At 38.9% G+C, this 19,462-nt stretch overlaps 1 protein-coding gene across 1 annotated transcript; it reads left to right on the top strand.

The window, feature by feature from the left end:
- Positions 1–3,000: 3,000 nt before the first annotated feature.
- On the top strand, positions 3,001–6,059 carry LOC133446426 (FAST kinase domain-containing protein 5, mitochondrial). Its single transcript, XM_061724448.1, has 2 exons — positions 3,001–3,105; positions 3,465–6,059. The coding sequence occupies exon 2, from the start codon at positions 3,477–3,479 to the stop codon at positions 5,889–5,891; it is 2,415 nt and encodes an 804-aa protein (XP_061580432.1). The 5' UTR covers positions 3,001–3,105; positions 3,465–3,476; the 3' UTR covers positions 5,892–6,059.
- The last annotated feature ends 13,403 nt before the right edge of the window (positions 6,060–19,462 follow it).

Genomic DNA, 19,462 nt, shown 5'->3' with positions numbered 1-19,462 from the left:
GAATGGTAACTCGGAGGTGGATAAGCTTCTCCCACTATCCCAGTAGGAAATCCCAATTCGAGGGGTGTTCCAGTTGAAAATTCCGACTAGGAACTGGGAATTTCCGACTTCCGAGGACAAATGGAACGCGGCATAACACTTCGTCCACTTCTAAAGGGGAGGGGGGGTGACATTTTTTTTTTGTTTTAGCAAATATACACATTGGCCGTTCTGTGATTCCAACTTTTCGACAATAACCGTGAAATTGGCATAAAAGAGGGGCTCTGCAGGGGGAATATTGATAATAAAGTGAGTGTATAAACACGTGTGTGCTGTGGTAGCGGCTGCATAGCAGAAAGCGCGGCCTGCTGCGCGCCCATGTGCTGCTGCTTTGTTCTGCAGGCACTTTTAAACGTGCAGCATGAGAATAAACACATAACTCTCAAAACGTGCCGTTTAAACACGCACACACACGCAAAAACAGGGTGCACTGCACCAGCGTACGCGGCTACCGCCAACATATGCAGTTCAATTAAGTTGAAGTGGTCGCTTTCCACGACTTCCCCCGAGAAAGCGACTCCTGCAGCAGCAACACATGCTTTTCAAATCTCCCTCATTCTGCACCCATGGAGGAGAGGCTGCCATGCGCCTCTGCAACATTGTTTTAAAAACCGCTACGATTGCATTTCACTACAGCAGACGTTTTAAAAGTACTCCACGTGGTTATCAATTCAAAATAATTCACTTTGCCGATGCATATCTCGATAAAAAGGGTGGTGTAAGACACAAGGTTTCTAAAAAAAAAAAAAAAAATCCACCATCTTCACTCACTTGTTCAGACTTACCGTTTTACTCACGCCGTTTCTTGGGGGGTATTTGCAAAAAAAACTGAGGAGAAAAGGGATCTCGGAAAAGACTTGGATTAAAATAAAGTACGCCACCATGTGCTACTATTTTGATTTGCCAGGAGTTTGTGAATCGTAGTAAGATTGCGAAAGTGGCGCGAGTCGCGTCTGGTTTAACCATGTGGTGAATGAAGGGCGGCTCCCAGCCAGCGCTGCTAAACCTCAACTCCTTCATTAACATAAATCAGCTACTTCCTCTGGGAACTTTCAGCTCCGCATGCTTTTGATAAACATAAAGTCCCCGTTATTTTTTATTTATTTTTTTTATCAAGAAGATATGATCGTGATCTAATGACATGATTAAGTCACATTGTTCAGTGTTTTATTTTATTTTATTGAAGATGGTACATGCATTTTGATGAAAAGGAAAAATAAGTATATATATATATATATATATATATATATATATATATATATATATATATATATATATATATATATATATATATATATATATATATCTCATCAAATTATGTATTAAAATGTTGACACTCTTTCTGTCCTTTTTTTTAAAACCAAGCAGAGTAAAAATTAATATTTCCATCACAACCTCAGACTGGGTGAGTAAAAATAATATAGATAAGATTAGATAAAATGTTTTAATTTTATATTTATCCCACTTGTTGCAGTAGCAACAATGAATTATCATAATTAGGTAAAATGTGCTAAAATAAAGGTATTTGTGTACATAAGTATATAAAAAGTATATAAGTCAATAAAGTCAATAAAGAAAGTTATTAGCAGTAGGAGGGGGTCATAAATGAGTAGACTAAGCAATTCAACTTAATCTGTACAAAAGTGGGAAAGAATATATATATATATATATATATATATATATATATATATATATATATATATATATATATATATATATATATATATATTTATATATATATATATATATATATATATATTTACATTGCATAAAACATTACATACGTTTAATCAGAATTTGCATAGAGAAGGGATATGTTGGATTGTGCAGATGATGAAACAAAAGTACATGTAGTAATGCATTTTGATTAAAATATGTTACTAAATTATTGCTGTGTGACATTTCTGACTACAGTGCCCCACAGTGCTTAACAGTGCTGGATCATTCACAAAATTATTATTATTATTATGATTATAACTAAGAACCACAATTGTAACTAATATTTTAACAAGACCCTGAAATTGGAACAGCAGAATAGAAGTTATGTTAAGTTTTTATGTTAAGTTTAGCTGTTTTCTAAGTTATGGCATTGATATTTTAATTATGGAACAATTGAACTACCTTGAAAAAAATAATAATAATTATCCATTAAGTTAAATGTTTGGATGAAAAGAAAAATAGACCGTGACTGATCTGATACAGTTTGGTGAACTGAAAATTAATCGTGCAGAACTTTACCAAATTTCCGTAATCTTCAAAACAGGACAACAAACACATAGATGTCGTCTTTCTTTTTTTCCTTAATTTGTTTTTGAAACAAATATTGTCTCTGAATTTGATTTTAACATTAACAAGATAAATTAAAATGATTCATAAAATATTTGCAAATTTAGATTATCAATTTTTGTATTAGTCAATTTATGTGATTTCAAATATCATATCGTTTACTTCTTTTTCTAGAAAAAAAATTCTATAGTTCTATATTATTATTATTATTATTATTGAGAAACTGTTATAGCATTATGTCCTATTCAAGTACGAATTTTGTCTCTTTTAAATGTCAAAGTATGTTTGATATGGTCTGAATTCATATGGCTGAAATAGAAATTATTTTTGAATAAAATGAATTTAATAGTGAAAATGTACATAATTAGACAACGGTTAGATCATTTTTCAAACTAAATTTGAGTTTCGACCTGATCATTTTTGTCCGTTTTCAGCTGCCATAGGTCAAACGCCGTTCAGTTGTTCTCTCCGGAATTCCCACCCTGCCACAATAACTCAGATAATTAAAATGCCTAATCCAAAGCGATCATTTTACATCATTAATTCAATTATATAATACACAGAATATAATCAAATGTAATATTATGGAGGACTGCATTCCGTGCCATTCGCGAACACGATGTATTCACTTGTTTACAGCGCTAAATCTCTTATTTTGAAAGTCAACTTGCTCGAGTTCCGGTGTTACAGTCTAACCGCACTGATGGATGGGACGTGCGCTTCCATGAGGCTTTACTGTTTGTTTGGTTTTTTACCTCGCTTCACGTTGAAGCGTGAAAGGTGAGTCAAACTAGTGCAAGAATATGTTAAATACTAGTCATGGTATCTTATCTTGGAGTAGACATGGCGACTTATATCACGCAGAGACATTAAACTGACTTTATGTTCCTTGTCCAGCCCAGTTCCGTGTCTGTGAATGACATTTCTGCAATTATAAGATTATAGACTCTTCACAAATATCAGTATTCGAGTGAAGTATTGCAAGAACAGCTATGGCTTTCATTGAATTAGTTTAGATTTCCACTTATAATGTGCTTACCAAATAATTTAGACCCAGTTTATAACCTTGTACCACATGATATGAATGTTCAGTTGATGTTTATCCTTTTTTCCTCTCAAATTCTTCTCTGTTTTCTCAGTGTGGCTCCCTGATGGCAGCCTGCGTGCTATGTCGGCGGGTTCCCAGGCTGAGCTGCCTCCCAGGCTGGAGAAAAGGTTTTGCCCAGTCTCAACACATGCCCGTCAAACCAGAGGATGACACTGATCATCTGGAGGAGAAGAAACGATGGTTGCAAAACAATGAAGTCCCTTTTCAAGGAGGATACAGGCTGCATTACAACCCCTCATCATATCGTCACTCTGTGTGCAACCCTGTGAACTCTCGCAGTCAGACGGATAATGATGAAGATGAACAGTGTCTCTCTGCTCATGCACCGACCTTCTGGCAACAGAGTAACCGCTACAGTGTGAGCTGCTCGCGAAATCTCTCAAGCTCCAAAAACACACTTCTCGACTTAGCTTTTAACAAAGACCCTGAAGCTGACACCCCCTCAGCGTCATCTTACCGCAGAAAGACAGTGCCACCGGATGTTAAAGTAGATCTGCGTGCCTTCCATAAATGCAGGCCAGAGTATGCCTCCATGACCCTTGACCTCGCCCAGCGGCCTCAGCCAGTCGAGTGGGTAGAAATGTTGCCGGTACTCCAAAAAGTTTCCCTTTTAAAGGGCAGGATGAAGCCGTCCGACGTATCCCAGTTCCTCTTGGAACTCAGCGGGCTGCATCCAGACAAGGTGCCGCTCCTGAGAAGCGACCAACGCTTCATCATGCTGCTTCGTTATTCCGTGGAACACCGGCGCCTCTTGACTAATCACCAGCTGCTGGAGGTGCTGCAGTCATTTGTGTGGCTGGACGTGCCATCCTCCCACACTGTGCTGGAGGTGTATGAAGCTGAGCTGAGTCGCCGGGCCGACCAGATGAACCTACACGAGTTGCTGTTAGCCGCCGACTTGTGGCGCTGTATCGGGAGGCAGGTGCCACAGTTCTTGCAGCACCTCTGTAACGCGGTCCAGCTGCATCTGGGACAGATGGGGGTCCCCGAGCTGGTGCAGTTGTTGTACATAGTGGGTGAAGGTAGGCAATGCCCAAAAGACTTGATCCGTCCTTTAGAGCATCTTCTTATGCGTCATTTACAACACCTGCACCCCGAGGAGGTTGGCGTAGTCTGCCTGGGGCTCTTCAAGTCCCAAACGTCAATTTCTGAGGACGCAGTGACCCGCATCGTCGACAGGGGGCTCTCTTGTGTGACAGAAATGAGTGACTTTGCAATGGTGAATGTGCAGAAGTACCTGCGTTTCAGTTATCTGTATCACAGAGCGTGGCTGGAGGCCATGGCACGGGAGGTTCCCCGACGGGCTCCCGGGATGGGCGTCCAAGGGCTGATGCACGTGGCATTGACTTGTTCGGCCCTTCATTACCGCAACGATGACATTCTCACCGCTGTGGCCGAGAGAGTTCCCTTGCTCGTGCCACACTGCCGGAGTAAAGATTCGTGCAAACTCCTGTGGGCTTACGGCACATTAGGGTTTCTCCCGGGTCAGAGTCCAGGTTTCTACCCGAGCCTCACAGAGTCCCTGAGGCAGAGGAAGGCTGAGTTCCAGCGGTACCCAGAGCACCTGCTTACCGGTCTTCTGGGCTTGGCTTTTGTCGCTCAGTTCCCCGAGGATCTAATTGCTTTGGCCTTGAGTCCAGAATTTGTCAGCCATGTGCTAAAAAAGAAACAGTTGGAGCTGAAAAAGGACTTGTTTACTTTAGATGGTGTTGTGGCCCTGGAGTTGCCCCGGTGGACCGGCCCACGGTTAAACTGTGAATTTAAGGAAGAGGTGACAGATATGCTGTCCAAGTTTGTGCTATCCGATGTTTGCCAGAAGCCAGAGGTGCTAGAGGCAGAATCTGCTCTACATGATCTGCTTGGAGGAGAGGAGTTTGTGTGTAAACGAATGATCCTGCCGTACACTCGCTCCATTGACCTGGAGGTACACCTGGACTCCTCTGGGCAGCCCGTTCCTGTGAACCCTGCATCTTCACAGCAAGGTTCAACCACAGTTCCTTCTCCACTGGGCTGGGAGAGATTAAATGCAGGAGTATCTATCACTGACGAACTTATAACACAGTTAATAAATTCAAAAACCCCCACGAATTCATCATCGTCTAAAGTTAAGCCAGCATCTCTTCGTAGATTACCGGCAGATGTAGATGAGAGGGTGTTTGAATCGGTGCTGGACATGACCAGGGGGATCTCAGAAACTGTTACCAGACCTAGCACCCTAGCCCCAACCCGCCAGGACTCCAAGTGCTCCGGCAAAATCGCCATCCAGGTCTCGAATAGGAACCACTATTGCACCCATTCGGAGCAGCTGCTGGGACTTCACGCTTTGAAGAGAAGACACTTGAAGATAGCAGGCTTCAGGGTGGTGGAGCTGAGCCATCGGGAGTGGTACCCGATGCTCAGGAAGAGCAGGGCGGAGAAGCTGGCATATCTGCACTGCAAAATCTACGACAGTCTGTAACGACTCTTAGACCTCCAAGAGCTGAAAAAACCTCAGAAAACTGCAGTTAATAAAACTGATGACGGCTTTTAGGCTCCTGGGATATTTCTAGTTTGTAAATTATTGTAAAGGTCCATTTGGGAGACTGTTAAAGTATATAAATATGTATGTGTATATATATATCTCCATATATATTTTTTTTTCCTCTTTTTTTTTTTTATACCGTGTCTTGAAAAATGTACCGGTATGTCACTGTTGAGGAAATGAACTGATGAATAATGATTGGGACTCTTCACTGTCCAAATAAATTAATCTGTTTTACAGTTTTTTTTTCTTTTTCTTTTTGAATTTCCTGGTTTTGTCTTTAACTTTCAGAGCAGTCGACTTTAGTATTTCAAGAGTTCAGTGCATCTTTGACAAGTGACGACAGCACAGGGAGATTTCACCTTGCCTTTATTTTTCCTCCGTTCGTAACTAATAACAGTCATTATCAAACTCGATGAAAAGTATTATAAATTACATGAAAGAACCAGGTGTCTAATTGAAACCAAAATAACTTGCACTGGCTTCTATTTTTAACATCTTCAATCAAAAACAGCACAGAGGGTTTAAGATGGGATGAGATCAACTATATTGTCCTGAAGGGAATTTGTTTTTGACTTAAAAGTGCTAAACATAGACTCACACTGGACATTCAGGCTAAAGTTGTGCCGTATAAGGCTTATAGGGTGACAAAAGACTAATAAAATAGTCCATAAATAAGTAAAAAGTGCATAAAAGCCAAAAATCTGATGCAATAAATGGTAATAATGAAGTTAAGACCGAGTTTGTTGTTCCAGAGTGTTATAGAGGGGATGAAGGAGCGCTTAAAGCAGTTTGTTTCTGCTGGCTCCAGATCCTCCACCTGAAGGCAGGAGTTCATATTCTGAGAGGAAGTTACTCATGTATCCTGATCAAAGTGGTACAGATCTATAAAAAAAAAGTAGTTTGATTTGCAGCCTATTTCTAAAGCTTCTGTGATACAATTGTTATTTTGCATTTAAATGATTAACAACAAACCTTTTGAAGAACAAAAAACACATCAGCGCTTGAAAGACGAGCACTTGCAGGATGCTGTCTGAATCAAGTTCTAATAAAATCAGAAGTTAACATTTTTGAAAGATTTACAAAACATTTTAAATTAATAATCATTGAAACAAAATAGGGAAATTTACAATGAACTCAGAACTTGTGGTTTTCAGCTTCTGCACAGTTGTTTCCTGCAAAATAACAACCCTCTTTAATTTTGTACAGCCTTTTATTTCATATGGATAAGTAATAGATCATGCACTATGATGTTGATGCAGCAGAGCATCTCTAAAAATAGGAGTAAGTGGAGTGAAGGTGTCCTGTGATTTCAGGTGTGAGACTGCTAAAAGCCCCACTGATGCTGGGAAACGTCCTCTCACTCTGGAAAACCACAGATCCCAGTAGCAGCTGTGTGGGCTCCTCTGAGCTGCAGGACGGACGACTTTGATCTGGAGGTTACGTTTCTGTCATTGGAGCTTTAACTGATGTGATTACAGGGCTGCTCGCAGAGGTAACATTGCTGTTTTCATAGGTACTTTTGTGAGGTGGAGGAAAACTGTCACGGCCGAATTCAGCAGCAGTTTATTCAAAAGATATTCTTGCTTTTCTGCTTTAAAAAAAAAAACAGCCAAAGGATAATAAAGCGTTGCTGGACGGATCTGGTTTTATAACTAAAAGCTGGCAAATGTACACCGTGTTTTTTTTTTTTTTTTCATTTATTCATTTTGTGGGACGACTGCACTTGTGAAAATAATGTTCAATGGCTCAAGGTCTGAGATATCAGCCACCAAAACCCAGTACCCACAAAATCTATTGCTAAGTATCTATCCCATGGTATCATGTGCTGGTGCATTAACATTCGGGGATAAAGTTTAATTCTCGTAAAGCTCTTGGGAATGAATAATAGAGGACCTTTTGATATCATGTGTAATATTCTCCTTCAGTACTTCTTTTCCTTCTTCTTAACTTTTTCTTTGTGTTCCTTAAAAATTCTGTTGGTGCTTGAATCTCTCCAGCCCTCTCCTCATGTCAGGAAATAAAATAGGCTTCAAGGTGTCTCCAGCAGACAGTGTCCAAAATAAATCGAAAAAACCGAAGGACAAAAAATGCAGCAATAACCTTCAGATACAACAGGCATTCTTAACAGTTAATCACATTTTTTATAAATGTAATAAATAAATGTTATAAAGTTTAAAACCATTGATTGCTTTGTTTTCAGTTCAGATAAAAACCCTCTTTGTTGATAGTGAAAAAAAATGAATGCATGATTCTATTATTTCTATTTGGCATCTTGTTGAGTTGTCACCTGTATTGAGCAGTTTGGACATTGTGGATACAGAGTACCTGGAATGTGGTTTGTGTAGAAGAAAAAGAGGAAGGGAGAGAGAGAGAGAGAGAGAGAGGGAGAGAAAAATCGATATCTTTCCTCCTGTGTAGGAGGGCTTCCTGATCTCCAGGAGGAGGCCGCTCTTTCTCTGCTCTGATGAGGATGAAATGTGACAGGAAATTCAAGAAGGGGCTCTGTGCTATTCTAAAATCCTGCCAGCAGAGGGCGCTCACCACTAAGACATTTTTTTAATGAAATAGTTCTCTCATTTCTAGGTCCTGTGAAACAACATTTGAATCTTATTCACATAGGTATACATGTGAAATAGTATCTGGATATGCAGTTGAAGACATGAGATAATATACTAAAGGATAGCTACTTTTATATTCTGTCAACTCAACACAATATGTATCAAATTGTTAACTTGCACAGACATCAAAGACAAAACAAAAAGACATACAATGCCCTCAAAAAATCCCATTGATAACACTGAGAAAAGTCAGGAAAAACTTCCCTGATATTCTCCTCCTATCTGCAGAACTACAAAGGGGAATTCACATTTGGCCACTTTCAAGTCAGCACCATCCCTGCAGCTACAGATTTCACACTTATGCCTGTGCAGGATGTGTGCTTTTGAAGTTCAGATGATTTAATTTCTCATTTAGCACCATTTTCTTTGGACTTCAATTGAGCTCAGTGGACAGCCAGAATCCTGTCTCCATCTTAGGACAAAACGGACATTATGCTTTCAGGTTAACGAGATGAAGAACCGGCGCATTCAAGAATATGGGACTCCCTGCTTTGCTTTTGTAGAATGAAAGCGTTTTCATCTTAAATTAGACCATTAAGCCCACTAACAATACCGTTTCATCTCGTTTTACAGATGGATATTAATTGTTTAGTATTAACACAACAAGCTCCAAGAAATATGCAAGTAAAATGGGAACACTCATTAGGCTAAAACGTTGTATTTTTTTTTAAATCTATTTTTAACTAGTATTCACCATTTGATACAGGATCCGCATGGCGAGTGAATGCTGTCCCAGTAATCCCTGATTTATTTGCATGTCTATTCTTCTGCTTTTCTCTGCCTGGCAGCTAATCCAGCTCAGCCTCAATGTGGTTTATAAACTTGCATCAACATTTCTTAAGTTATCACCACATAGAGGTGACCACTGCTGCCTGCCTGCATTAATTCCTTAATTAAATGTGTAAACAGACAAATCCCAGTGTCATAATCCTCAAAACCCTCAGCTGCACAGCCACAGTAGAAAAAGAAGCCTTAAAAGAGATGTCTCTTTGATGTTCAAGAGACAGGGGGGGAAGAGGTATGGATTCAAGAGGTATTTCACGTGTTGAGTCATGTCGAACTGACCCCTGCCTGCGTCCTGAGTGTTTCTGTGTTACTCCCTCGGAGACACTTCCTCTCCTGACCTCCTCAGCGGCATTGAGCGGTGTGTGTGGATCCCTGCCTTTAAGATTCCACACACACACATGGCGCTTAAGCAACTGCTCCAGGGAGAAGACTGATAGGTAGTGTTTGCATTCGCCACCCGTCTCAGCCAGTATTGATACATTTAAAGGGAACTGAACTTCGAGCTTTACTGCCTGGTTGTTCATTCATCAGGGATAAACCTCTTCACCTGCAGAACACAGTGGATTTGTCTGCTATTGGATTATGATTGTATCTTTTGTCCTCGTAAAAAATTGAGGAAAATTGTTTTTTTTCACTTTTTTTTTTTTGGACAGGCAAACAAATATAAGACTATCATTATTTTTGTCTTGATGTTTCACCTTATAATGTATGATGACAGAAAATGTATTTTATTCAAAGAAATATGATCAAACTCATGAAGACATCTATCATAATTATCGTGGTAGCTTGCCAATTCATCTGGAAAGTTTAATACACAGAAGCGTTTTGCAAATGGGAAACTACAGTTATTTAAAGCACATGCTGTCACAATTAAAATATCCCCTCCGTATAAAAGCCAAGACTATTTTTAGAAAGCTGGTGCGGGATGAACATGCTGGGATAAACGGCTCTGTTTTCTTTCTAATTAACATTATGTGTCTTTCTCGCCGTTTGAGAGAAGTTCAGGATGACACTTCTGCAAGCAGCAGTGTTGCGTAACCACACTGCTGTCCCCGTACACTCATCGTTTGGTCACACAGATCATTGCAGCTCAAAGCAGGATTGATGTTAGCTGACAAATCACAATGCCAGCGAGCAGCACAATCGCTGCGGTGCAATCCCGGCATGGCATCTGCACAAGGGTCGTGCCATTGTACAGTAACGCTCTCAAATCCAGTCTGGCATACCAAAGGTGCTTTAAGGTCACTGTTGCTTTCTTACATTTCATAGTGGAGGAATTCCCAACATATGATGGGACTGTAGTATGTTTTATTGAGGTAAATTCAGTCATTTTTGTGTATTATTCATAGTGGTACTTCAGCAAAGGAACTGATGGAATTTGCATTAATAAGGCATTCATATTTGCATCCCACGCACACACGTGATGCATATACATTTTGGGCGTAATGTAACAAAAGCTGATGTCAGATTAATTGCTAGCTGTCTCGTTGGTAATCAGGCTGCCCTAATTCAGTTTCTTTGAGTTTCTTAACAATTTGATTGTCGGGCACAGGTGTTAAATCTTCAGTGTTACTTACGACAATCTGTTATTAACCTCCCACTCCCTGTATCGGTTGAAGCTGCATTTGTTATGTTTAGTTATGTTTTAAAACTTGGCGGATCCACTACCGAAGAAGATGCTTTGTGTTACTTTTGCTGTAACAGAAGCAGACAAGACTTTGAGAATTATGATAACAAAGAATCAGCATCACGGATTAGTAAGAAGATGCTATTTAACTTTTAGTTGTGGTAGGAAAAAAATGCTCACTGGTGATAGAAATCTTTTTCCTTTTATTCTTGCTCAGTATTGAAGAAAGAAAGACTTCAAGTATTTAAAAAATGACATTTTGAAATGTCATTTTCTTATTTAAAAGTTTCAAAAAATATTTGAAGGCTCATGAAATTGAATGATTTTCATGGAAGAGTTATCTTACAAATATGTTAAAATATTCCTCACAAGTCAAGATAACCAAAGAGTCAAGTTCTTACTTTTGATGTGGACTGTTTTTTAAAGAGTTTTAAAGAGAGTTTTAAAAAGTTAAACATTTAGCAGACTGGTTTTATCATACAATATTTAAAGTAAATGCACTTACTTCAAAACACACGCTTGCTATGAATCTCCATGTTGCTGAAAACAAGAAGATGCTGTAAAGAAATGCATCTGGATACACACATACATATGTACACATACATATATATATATACAAAGTATATATATATATATATATATATATATATATATATATATATATATATATATATATATATATATATATACACACACACACCCACAGACACACACACACACAGATGTTTGAGATGGGTACATTAGTAGATGTTATGATTTTCAGAGCTTAGAAACGCCTTGCATTGAATATTAAATTGCATTGAATATTTAATGTGACACACATCAGGATCTGAGCCGTTTATTGTACAGGAAAGGTGCAGATGTGACACAAACACAGTTGTAACAAACACAACTGTGACAAACAGCTTCTGAAAGAAACGTGGGACCTTAGTGGAGAACGATGTGTTGTCGTCTAAAGAGGACAGTGACTCGACAATCTTCTGGAGCAAATTAAGCAGCAGGCATTTCTTGGTTTGAGCTGAATATGCAAAAGTGTGTTTCCCAACAGGGTAAACAAGAGCAAGAGTTTAAACTTTGGAAGATGTGTAAAAATGAAAGAAAAGAGAATTTAAAACAACTGAAAGTCGTGAGTATGTTTATATGTTGAGCTGTAAAGATGAAACCAGCATCCATCCATCCATCCATCCATCCATCCATCCATCCATCCATCCATCCATCCATCCATCCATCCATCCATCCATCCATCCATCCATCCATCCATCCATCCATCCATCCATCCATCCATCCATCCATCCATCCATCCATCCATCCATCATACCCACTTCTTACAGTTTAGACCAGGTGTGTCCAAGGTCTGTCCTCAAAGGTCGGTGTCCTGCAGGTTTTAGATGTTTCCCTCCTTCAAAGCTCCATTAAGGACAAGCTGATGGCAACCATTAATTCGATCTAAAACATGCAGGACAGTGGCCCCTCGAGGACCGACTTTGGACGCCCTAGATTAACTGGGATCTGTTGGAGGTCATCCCACCTCTCTGCATGCGAAAAACAACGCAGCGACAGGTCGCCATTCCATCGCAGAGTCACATGTAGATAAATAACCATTTCTGTAAAGATTCTACATAAATATTAGCAACATTTTATGAATACGCATCATATCTCAATCCAGTGCATGCAACACAACTTATATCAAAATGTAGTGAAAGCAACTAAGAGAATGTTTGTGCGGGCAATCCTTCACAAAACATAAAAAAAAACATGACCATAAAACTGAAAATTTTAATTTTAATTTAAGAAACAGGCATATGTGAATACACAAAAAGTTAGGAGTTGAAATATAAGTCCAAGGTGTGAAGATTGTCTTCTTTGTCAAAGCTAAGTTTATGAATACAGCTGCGAGCAATAGTTTAATAGCAAGACAAAAAAAGGCAAAAAAGAGAAAACTTCCAACCGTAAAAAAAGAATCCACATTTTTGATATAAATCCTGTTTCTTTGTTCTGATATCAGTTATATTATGTCATTTATGTCACTTTCAGGTTTATTTACAGTAAAATACACTTGCAGTAACATAATGATATACATCTCTTCTCTCATATTAATCAGTGTACTGCTCTTAAGTGGTGTGCCACTGATTAATGTACAGAACCTTCAATTAAACCTGTGCACATGCTGTTAAAAGCAGAGTAACCAGCTTCCTAATGAGAATCCATATTTTTTATTTTTAATTATACCCTAGTGATCCACGCGGACCAATTTGTGGAGATGTGTTAACAAATGCATAATGATTAATGATGTCATATTGAACATGAGAGTTTGGTTATTAGGATGTGAAAGAAAGGACAGACACACAGGCAGAGAGACAGACAGACAAAGAAAACACTATACCCACTGCTGCTTGTAAAAAGAATCTTGTCCTCTTGCATCCTGTCATCAAAAAGCTTGTCCGGTGAGACAGATGATGAGATAGCTGCAGAATCTAAAATCTTTCCAATGTTCCAACTTCTACTTATGAATAAGTAATGGGTTTTTTTGTGCATTCATATTGTCTTGACAAAGCTCTGCAGCAGAACATTTCCCTTTTATGATCTCTGCAATGAAATGGTAAAAAAAAGAATGGTGACAGTTTCCTGTTATTTTTGAAAATTCATTTACAGAGACTACGGCTTCCCTGAATCAAACCGACCTTGTGGCAATATTTACATCCGACTTATGCTCATATAGAAGTGTTACGCCAGACAGACGTGTTCCTACCCTACAGCTGCTGCCACAGTTTTGTTTTCACACTAAAAAAAAACGCATATAAAACGGTTGGGCTCTTACCAAAGGCCAAATTGGCTAGCGAAAAAGAGGATTTTTGAAAAGGGAAAAGACAGAACAACAAACATAGTATAGTACAAAGGCCTCAGACAGAAGAGAGATAAAAAATCTGCTATTTTAACGCGTCAAGTCTTTAAGAAACTGCTGTTTCAAAGCTGTCTTTTGGTGCACAAACAAATTCTCTGTGAGGCTGAAGGACACTATTTATTTTGTCATTTCATCTCTCATCGTATTGTGCGTGCACGCTCCTGGTTACAGCAACTCTGTGCTGCTTCTGTCGAAGCCCCATATTTAATGGATCTGAGCACAGGAAAATCCAAACTGTTTGACCTCATTCCCGAGGATTGATGTGTTATGGGACCTTCTGATCAGGAGAGGTTTTGAATAATTTCTGTCTTTGTGGCTTAATTCTTATCAACATATCCTGCTGCTGATTAACCTCAATTCCTGCCTTAATCCGGTCAACTTAATTATACAGGAAATGTCAGACTTCCAAGGACGTTCTTATTCTGAGTGGGCTAAATCCAAGTGTCTATATTTGATGCTGCCAGAAGAGCAAGTATGGATTGGATTTCAACATGCTTGTAAAATTCTAACGTTCAAACATAATATAAGAAATGTATTATGCAATCACCAAAATCAAGCTAACATCCAGGAGACAATTTATTCATAATATGACATTTTCTTCTGCCTGTCTGTCCTAACCTGTTGCAACTCGAGATAAACATTTACTATGACCACGTTTTCAAAAATACTGAACTACTTGTCTTATTTGTGGGCCTTTTGATTTGAAGTGGCGGCCGTGTGAAGTGCCTCTGATGGGGAACCAGGCTAACAGCCACTCAGGATGAGGACCGAGGGAGAGCAAATCTTCACTATTTAAAATGACTCAAACCTCGAATATTTCATTGCAGCTTCAAAAAGTACTTCAGCTCATTTTTATATATTTATCTTTTTTACACCACCTTGCTTTTGCATCAGGCGCTTAAACGGACCGAGTCCATGGCCTCATGGTGTGGCAGCATGGGCCATGTTACCGGGATTGTGGAGAGTATTGCAACATTGACATTCTGCTGTAAAGAATATTTAGTAAGGAAGAATAAATAACTCTCAGGTGCAAATGTGATGCAGAGTGATACTAACATGATGTGATATTAACAAGGTTGGAGTTGTTTTCCAAGGTGAAAATTGGCTTCTCTGTGCCTCTTATTCTGATTAGTCATGAGCTCCATCTGAACCCCCCCCCCCCCCCCCCCCCCCATGAGACTAATGCACCCAACTTCCCTCACCCCCCACTTCTAAAACAGACTACTATCCATGTTAGCAGGATATGGGGTAATATTAAGCATCTATATTAGTCTTTTCTTCCTTTTTTATCAATATAATTAAATATAATTAGAATTTTAGAAGAAGCTTTCCAGCTTTTGTCCAAGGGGTGGAGCTTATTATAAAATAATTTCAAAAATATACAAAGAGACACTGGGAAACATCGGGAAAGACAACACAAAACAAACATACAAACAGGAAAGGGGAAGAAATAACAACCCTGTATTGGAAATCAATGCATCACTGTGTGCCGTGTAAACTAATATGTCTCTGCCCCCGCGATGTCGCCTTTTTATCGCCAGCCCTCTCAACCGTCACACGGATGCCAGGCTTCTAACTCTGTAAATCTAGTCAGCTCATAATGTTTCAACATAATCTTCCAGTATATATATATATATATATATATATATATATATATATATATATATATATATATATATATATATATGAACAGCAGAATAAAACCAAAGTTGTTTGATTAAATTATGCTTTTAGCATCAACGTCCTCATTCTGTTTTACACTTCCAGCCTACATTTTGTAATTATATGTGTTTTTAACCCTATGCCGAATAAATTCGCCTCTGACATCTCTTCCAGGAGTCCAAATATTTCACATTACCTGAACATTTCAACCATCATTTCGAGGTCAGTCACACTTGAATAACAATTTCACCCGCGCAGCAGCCATTCACATTGCTCAGAGTCTCGGGTTGCTGTACCACAACAATTTTACACCAATAGACTAGTTTACCAGTCTGTAAAACTGCAGATTTGGTTCTTCCTAAAACATAAATCATGATACATATCTCCAGTTGCAAATATGACATTTAAATACCACTGATTCCAATAAAAAGCTGCTTTTTGGAGATGACACAACACTTGATTCCTGTTGTGTGGGGACCACATACCTGCTATCTCCTTCTTTTACCATTTGAAAAATTCCACTCTATTAATGTCATTTGATGATTAGATAATAACGAAAAACATTTAGCAAACTGCATTGTGGAGGAAAACTGGATTAATTAACTATAATTTTACATTTCAGGCTTTTCTTTTTTTTTTTTTACCCACTAATTACACTGTAATGACCAACATGCTTGTGCTGCAGGATTTCCAATTTTACATCCTTTAATAAAGTTACAATTTGGCAAATTTGGCAAATTTATTTGCCTTCACACCCCCCGAATAAAGGTTATCATAACAGTTGTCTTTTTTTTTTTTTTATCAGTAGCTGATCCATAACAGTTCTGTAAACGGGGATCTGTGCAACACCTGCTGCTGCCATCTGCAGCTGTCACAGCAGGTGTGGTACGGGCGAGGGATTACCTTGATTAATGTGCTTAATGCACCCCTGTCCTGATGCTAAAATTGTATTATTCAACCATAAAAACAGAGCGTCAGTTGCTGTAGTGCAAACCACCTCCTTGTTGGATCGTTTCTGCTGCTTTGATCAGATGAGAAGTTTTAATTGAGCAACAACCTGAGGGGAAAGTCTCCTGGCACGAACGAGAACAAGCATTCGAGACTGCAATCAACATCCTTGTGACCCATTTGTAGGATTATTATTGAACATGATCCAAAAGCTATAGGTGCAAACAACGGGCCCAATTATCGTTTCCTCTGAACGGTTGTCTTAAATCTGCTATTTTTGGATTGCAATATACTATAAATATGCATACAAAGCTCTACCAAACTCAGGTATTTTCAAATATTCAGGATGTGTGATGAAATATTAACAGACATTGTGAAATCTAAAATTGTCTCTTTGAATAATTTATTTCACATTCTTATGAGTTTTTTTTGTAAACTAGTGTTGACATCTGGAGATATTTTTCCCTGAATTGTTGCAGCTGTATTGACTTATTGTACTCCAGTTATAGTTACAAGGGCATTTAATACGAGCTTAAAATAGCTGTGAAGGTGTTTTTCCACGCAGAAAGCTAGCTCAGCTGCAGCAGGTGACTGTGATGTTCAGAGGTAGATGCAAATGTTTTTCTGTTTTTCTTTTTTTGTAAACGCTTTCCAGTAGAGTGATCACCTACTTTACACTCGACTGTTCTGCCACAGGGAAGCAGCGCGTTATTCAGCTGCTGACTCGAGCGTCTGTGACTTTCATCTCTACAGCAAACACATCTGCAGAGCTGCAAGAAGCAAAAAGTCCTTTCTGATCCCAAACCCCTCACGAGCACACGGTCGTCCTCCCCTTGTTCTCTGCACACAATCACAGCCACCGCAATACTTGGGGTTCCGTAGACTGGGGGAAATAACAGAGACTTAATGTTTCTTTCAGTTCAGATTTTCCTCGCTGTCATGATGTCTCAAATAGTTTGTAATAGTTATCTGAATAGTGTTTATTTTGTGATCTGAACTGCCAGGCGTGTAATCATCTCAACCGCTGTGGCTGCAGCTGCAGTCGCAGAAGATTCATCAGGGATTTGAAACGTCTGGTGCTTTCAGATATTTTAGTGCCAACTTCAGTCATGCTTTGTATGTAATTGTAACCCCCCCCCCCCCCCCCTCCATCTTTTATTTGTACTGCTTGTTTGAACTCATGTTTTTGTTGCGGAAGAAGATAAAATGACACAATTGTTTTTCATTGTGGGCTCAAAAACTAAACTGATTCTTTTTCTGGTCCATTAATCTTTTATTAGTTTGGTACAATAAATAAGAGGCAGGAAATGGCAAATAACAGAAAAAGGGACTGTCACAGCCACTTTCTTTCCCGTCACGGACTCATCGTGGACCGAAGCAGAAACGGTGCAAATGCTGTTCAAAGACGTTTATTGTCTTCCCTACCTGTAAATCTCATGCTTGAAAAGATGCAGCAGGTTTTTAGCATGATTCAAAGCAGCTGAGGACGGGGAGCAGCTCGGTACTTACTTAGCAAACTCATGCAATACTTGGACATGTCACGGAGCACCATCCTGCATATGAATCACAGCTTTCTCGAATATTGATGTCCTGTATTACCACTGCTTAAAGAAAGTTTCTTCAGTACTTGGAAGGAGGCAGGGAGGTAAAAAAAAAAAGAAGAAGCTAATCCCTTCCTGGGGAAGGAAGAAATAAATGGTAATCCATGAAGGGATAAAAGGAAAAAAAACAAGCTGAGTAGGGTTGTGGATGAAAGCTAGGGCATTAACCGAAATATCATAGTCTGACAAACACGGACAAGTTAATAATGATAAATTTAACTTAACAAGGAACAAAGAAAAGTGACCCAAGGCTAATGACAAGAAACAGATGTGGCAATCAGTCACAACAGAGCAGGTGAGAAACGCAGGCATGACATGAACTGGGAAGTAAAAAAAAAAAAATATGGCAAAAAAATGTATCTTTATACGTATAACTGCAAAATGTCCAAGTGACATTTGATGGTAGAAGAAATGCCATCGCCCCTCCTCCACCTCACTGGCACGCCGCTGTGTCCATTAAGGATCCAGCACACGTCCATCCCCATCCATCTGCTCTGTTAAGAGTCACTCTGGTTTCTTTCTCAGGTATTTCTTGGCCCACGTTATCCTCAACTGAATCTGACGGAGTGCTGGTTGTGCTTCAGCTTTATTTACTCTGGACGTCTCTTTCACTGTAGCACCACGGTCATTTCTAGGAAATCTTTTTACATTCCATTCAAATCTGTTCATGGCAGTTTTGTTGAATGTTTTCACACTTCTATCACTATTTCAAGAACATTGCATCTTTCTAAAATGTATTTGACAAATCTTACCCTCGTATCGTTGGAATCTTTTTGTTGGTCAGTTTTCCCTGAGCCTAACTTAGCTCAACTTAATTTAACTTAGCTTAACTTATCTTATCTTATTTTAGCTTAATTTAGTTTGCCTTAACTTAACAAGGTAAGGCAAGTTTATTTGTATAGCACAAATCAACAACAAGGTGATTCAAATTGCTTTACAGACATTAAAATATGAATAAAAAGCATGACTTAAAATGTAAACAAAAAAGCATATATAAAAATCAGATAAAAACCATCAGTAGTTAAAATATGATCAAGTTCCAAAACAAGTTTAAAAACTTAACTTGTAAATATAACTAATTTTTATGTTTTAGGGAAAGTTACGGAGCCTGTAAGAGCTCAAATGAAGAAAAAAAAGTAACTTTGTGGCCACGTTAAAGTTAATCGAGAGCACGTTATGTGTCATCGTGAGCACAATTTATTAAAGCGTGGGTACGATTAACAAAGCGTGCGCACATTTTGGAAAATTGTGCGCACAATATATCATAAAATCATGAGTACGATTTACTTACCCTTGATCAAAATTTAATAAACGTGCGCACGTTATATTCAATCGTGCTGTAATGCGTCCCTTATCAGCCA

The sequence above is a fragment of the Cololabis saira genome, chromosome 6 (assembly GCF_033807715.1).
Source record: "Cololabis saira isolate AMF1-May2022 chromosome 6, fColSai1.1, whole genome shotgun sequence".
In the NCBI taxonomy this organism is placed as follows: domain Eukaryota; kingdom Metazoa; phylum Chordata; class Actinopteri; order Beloniformes; family Belonidae; genus Cololabis; species Cololabis saira.
This window is presented reverse-complemented; position numbering and strand designations above follow the sequence as displayed.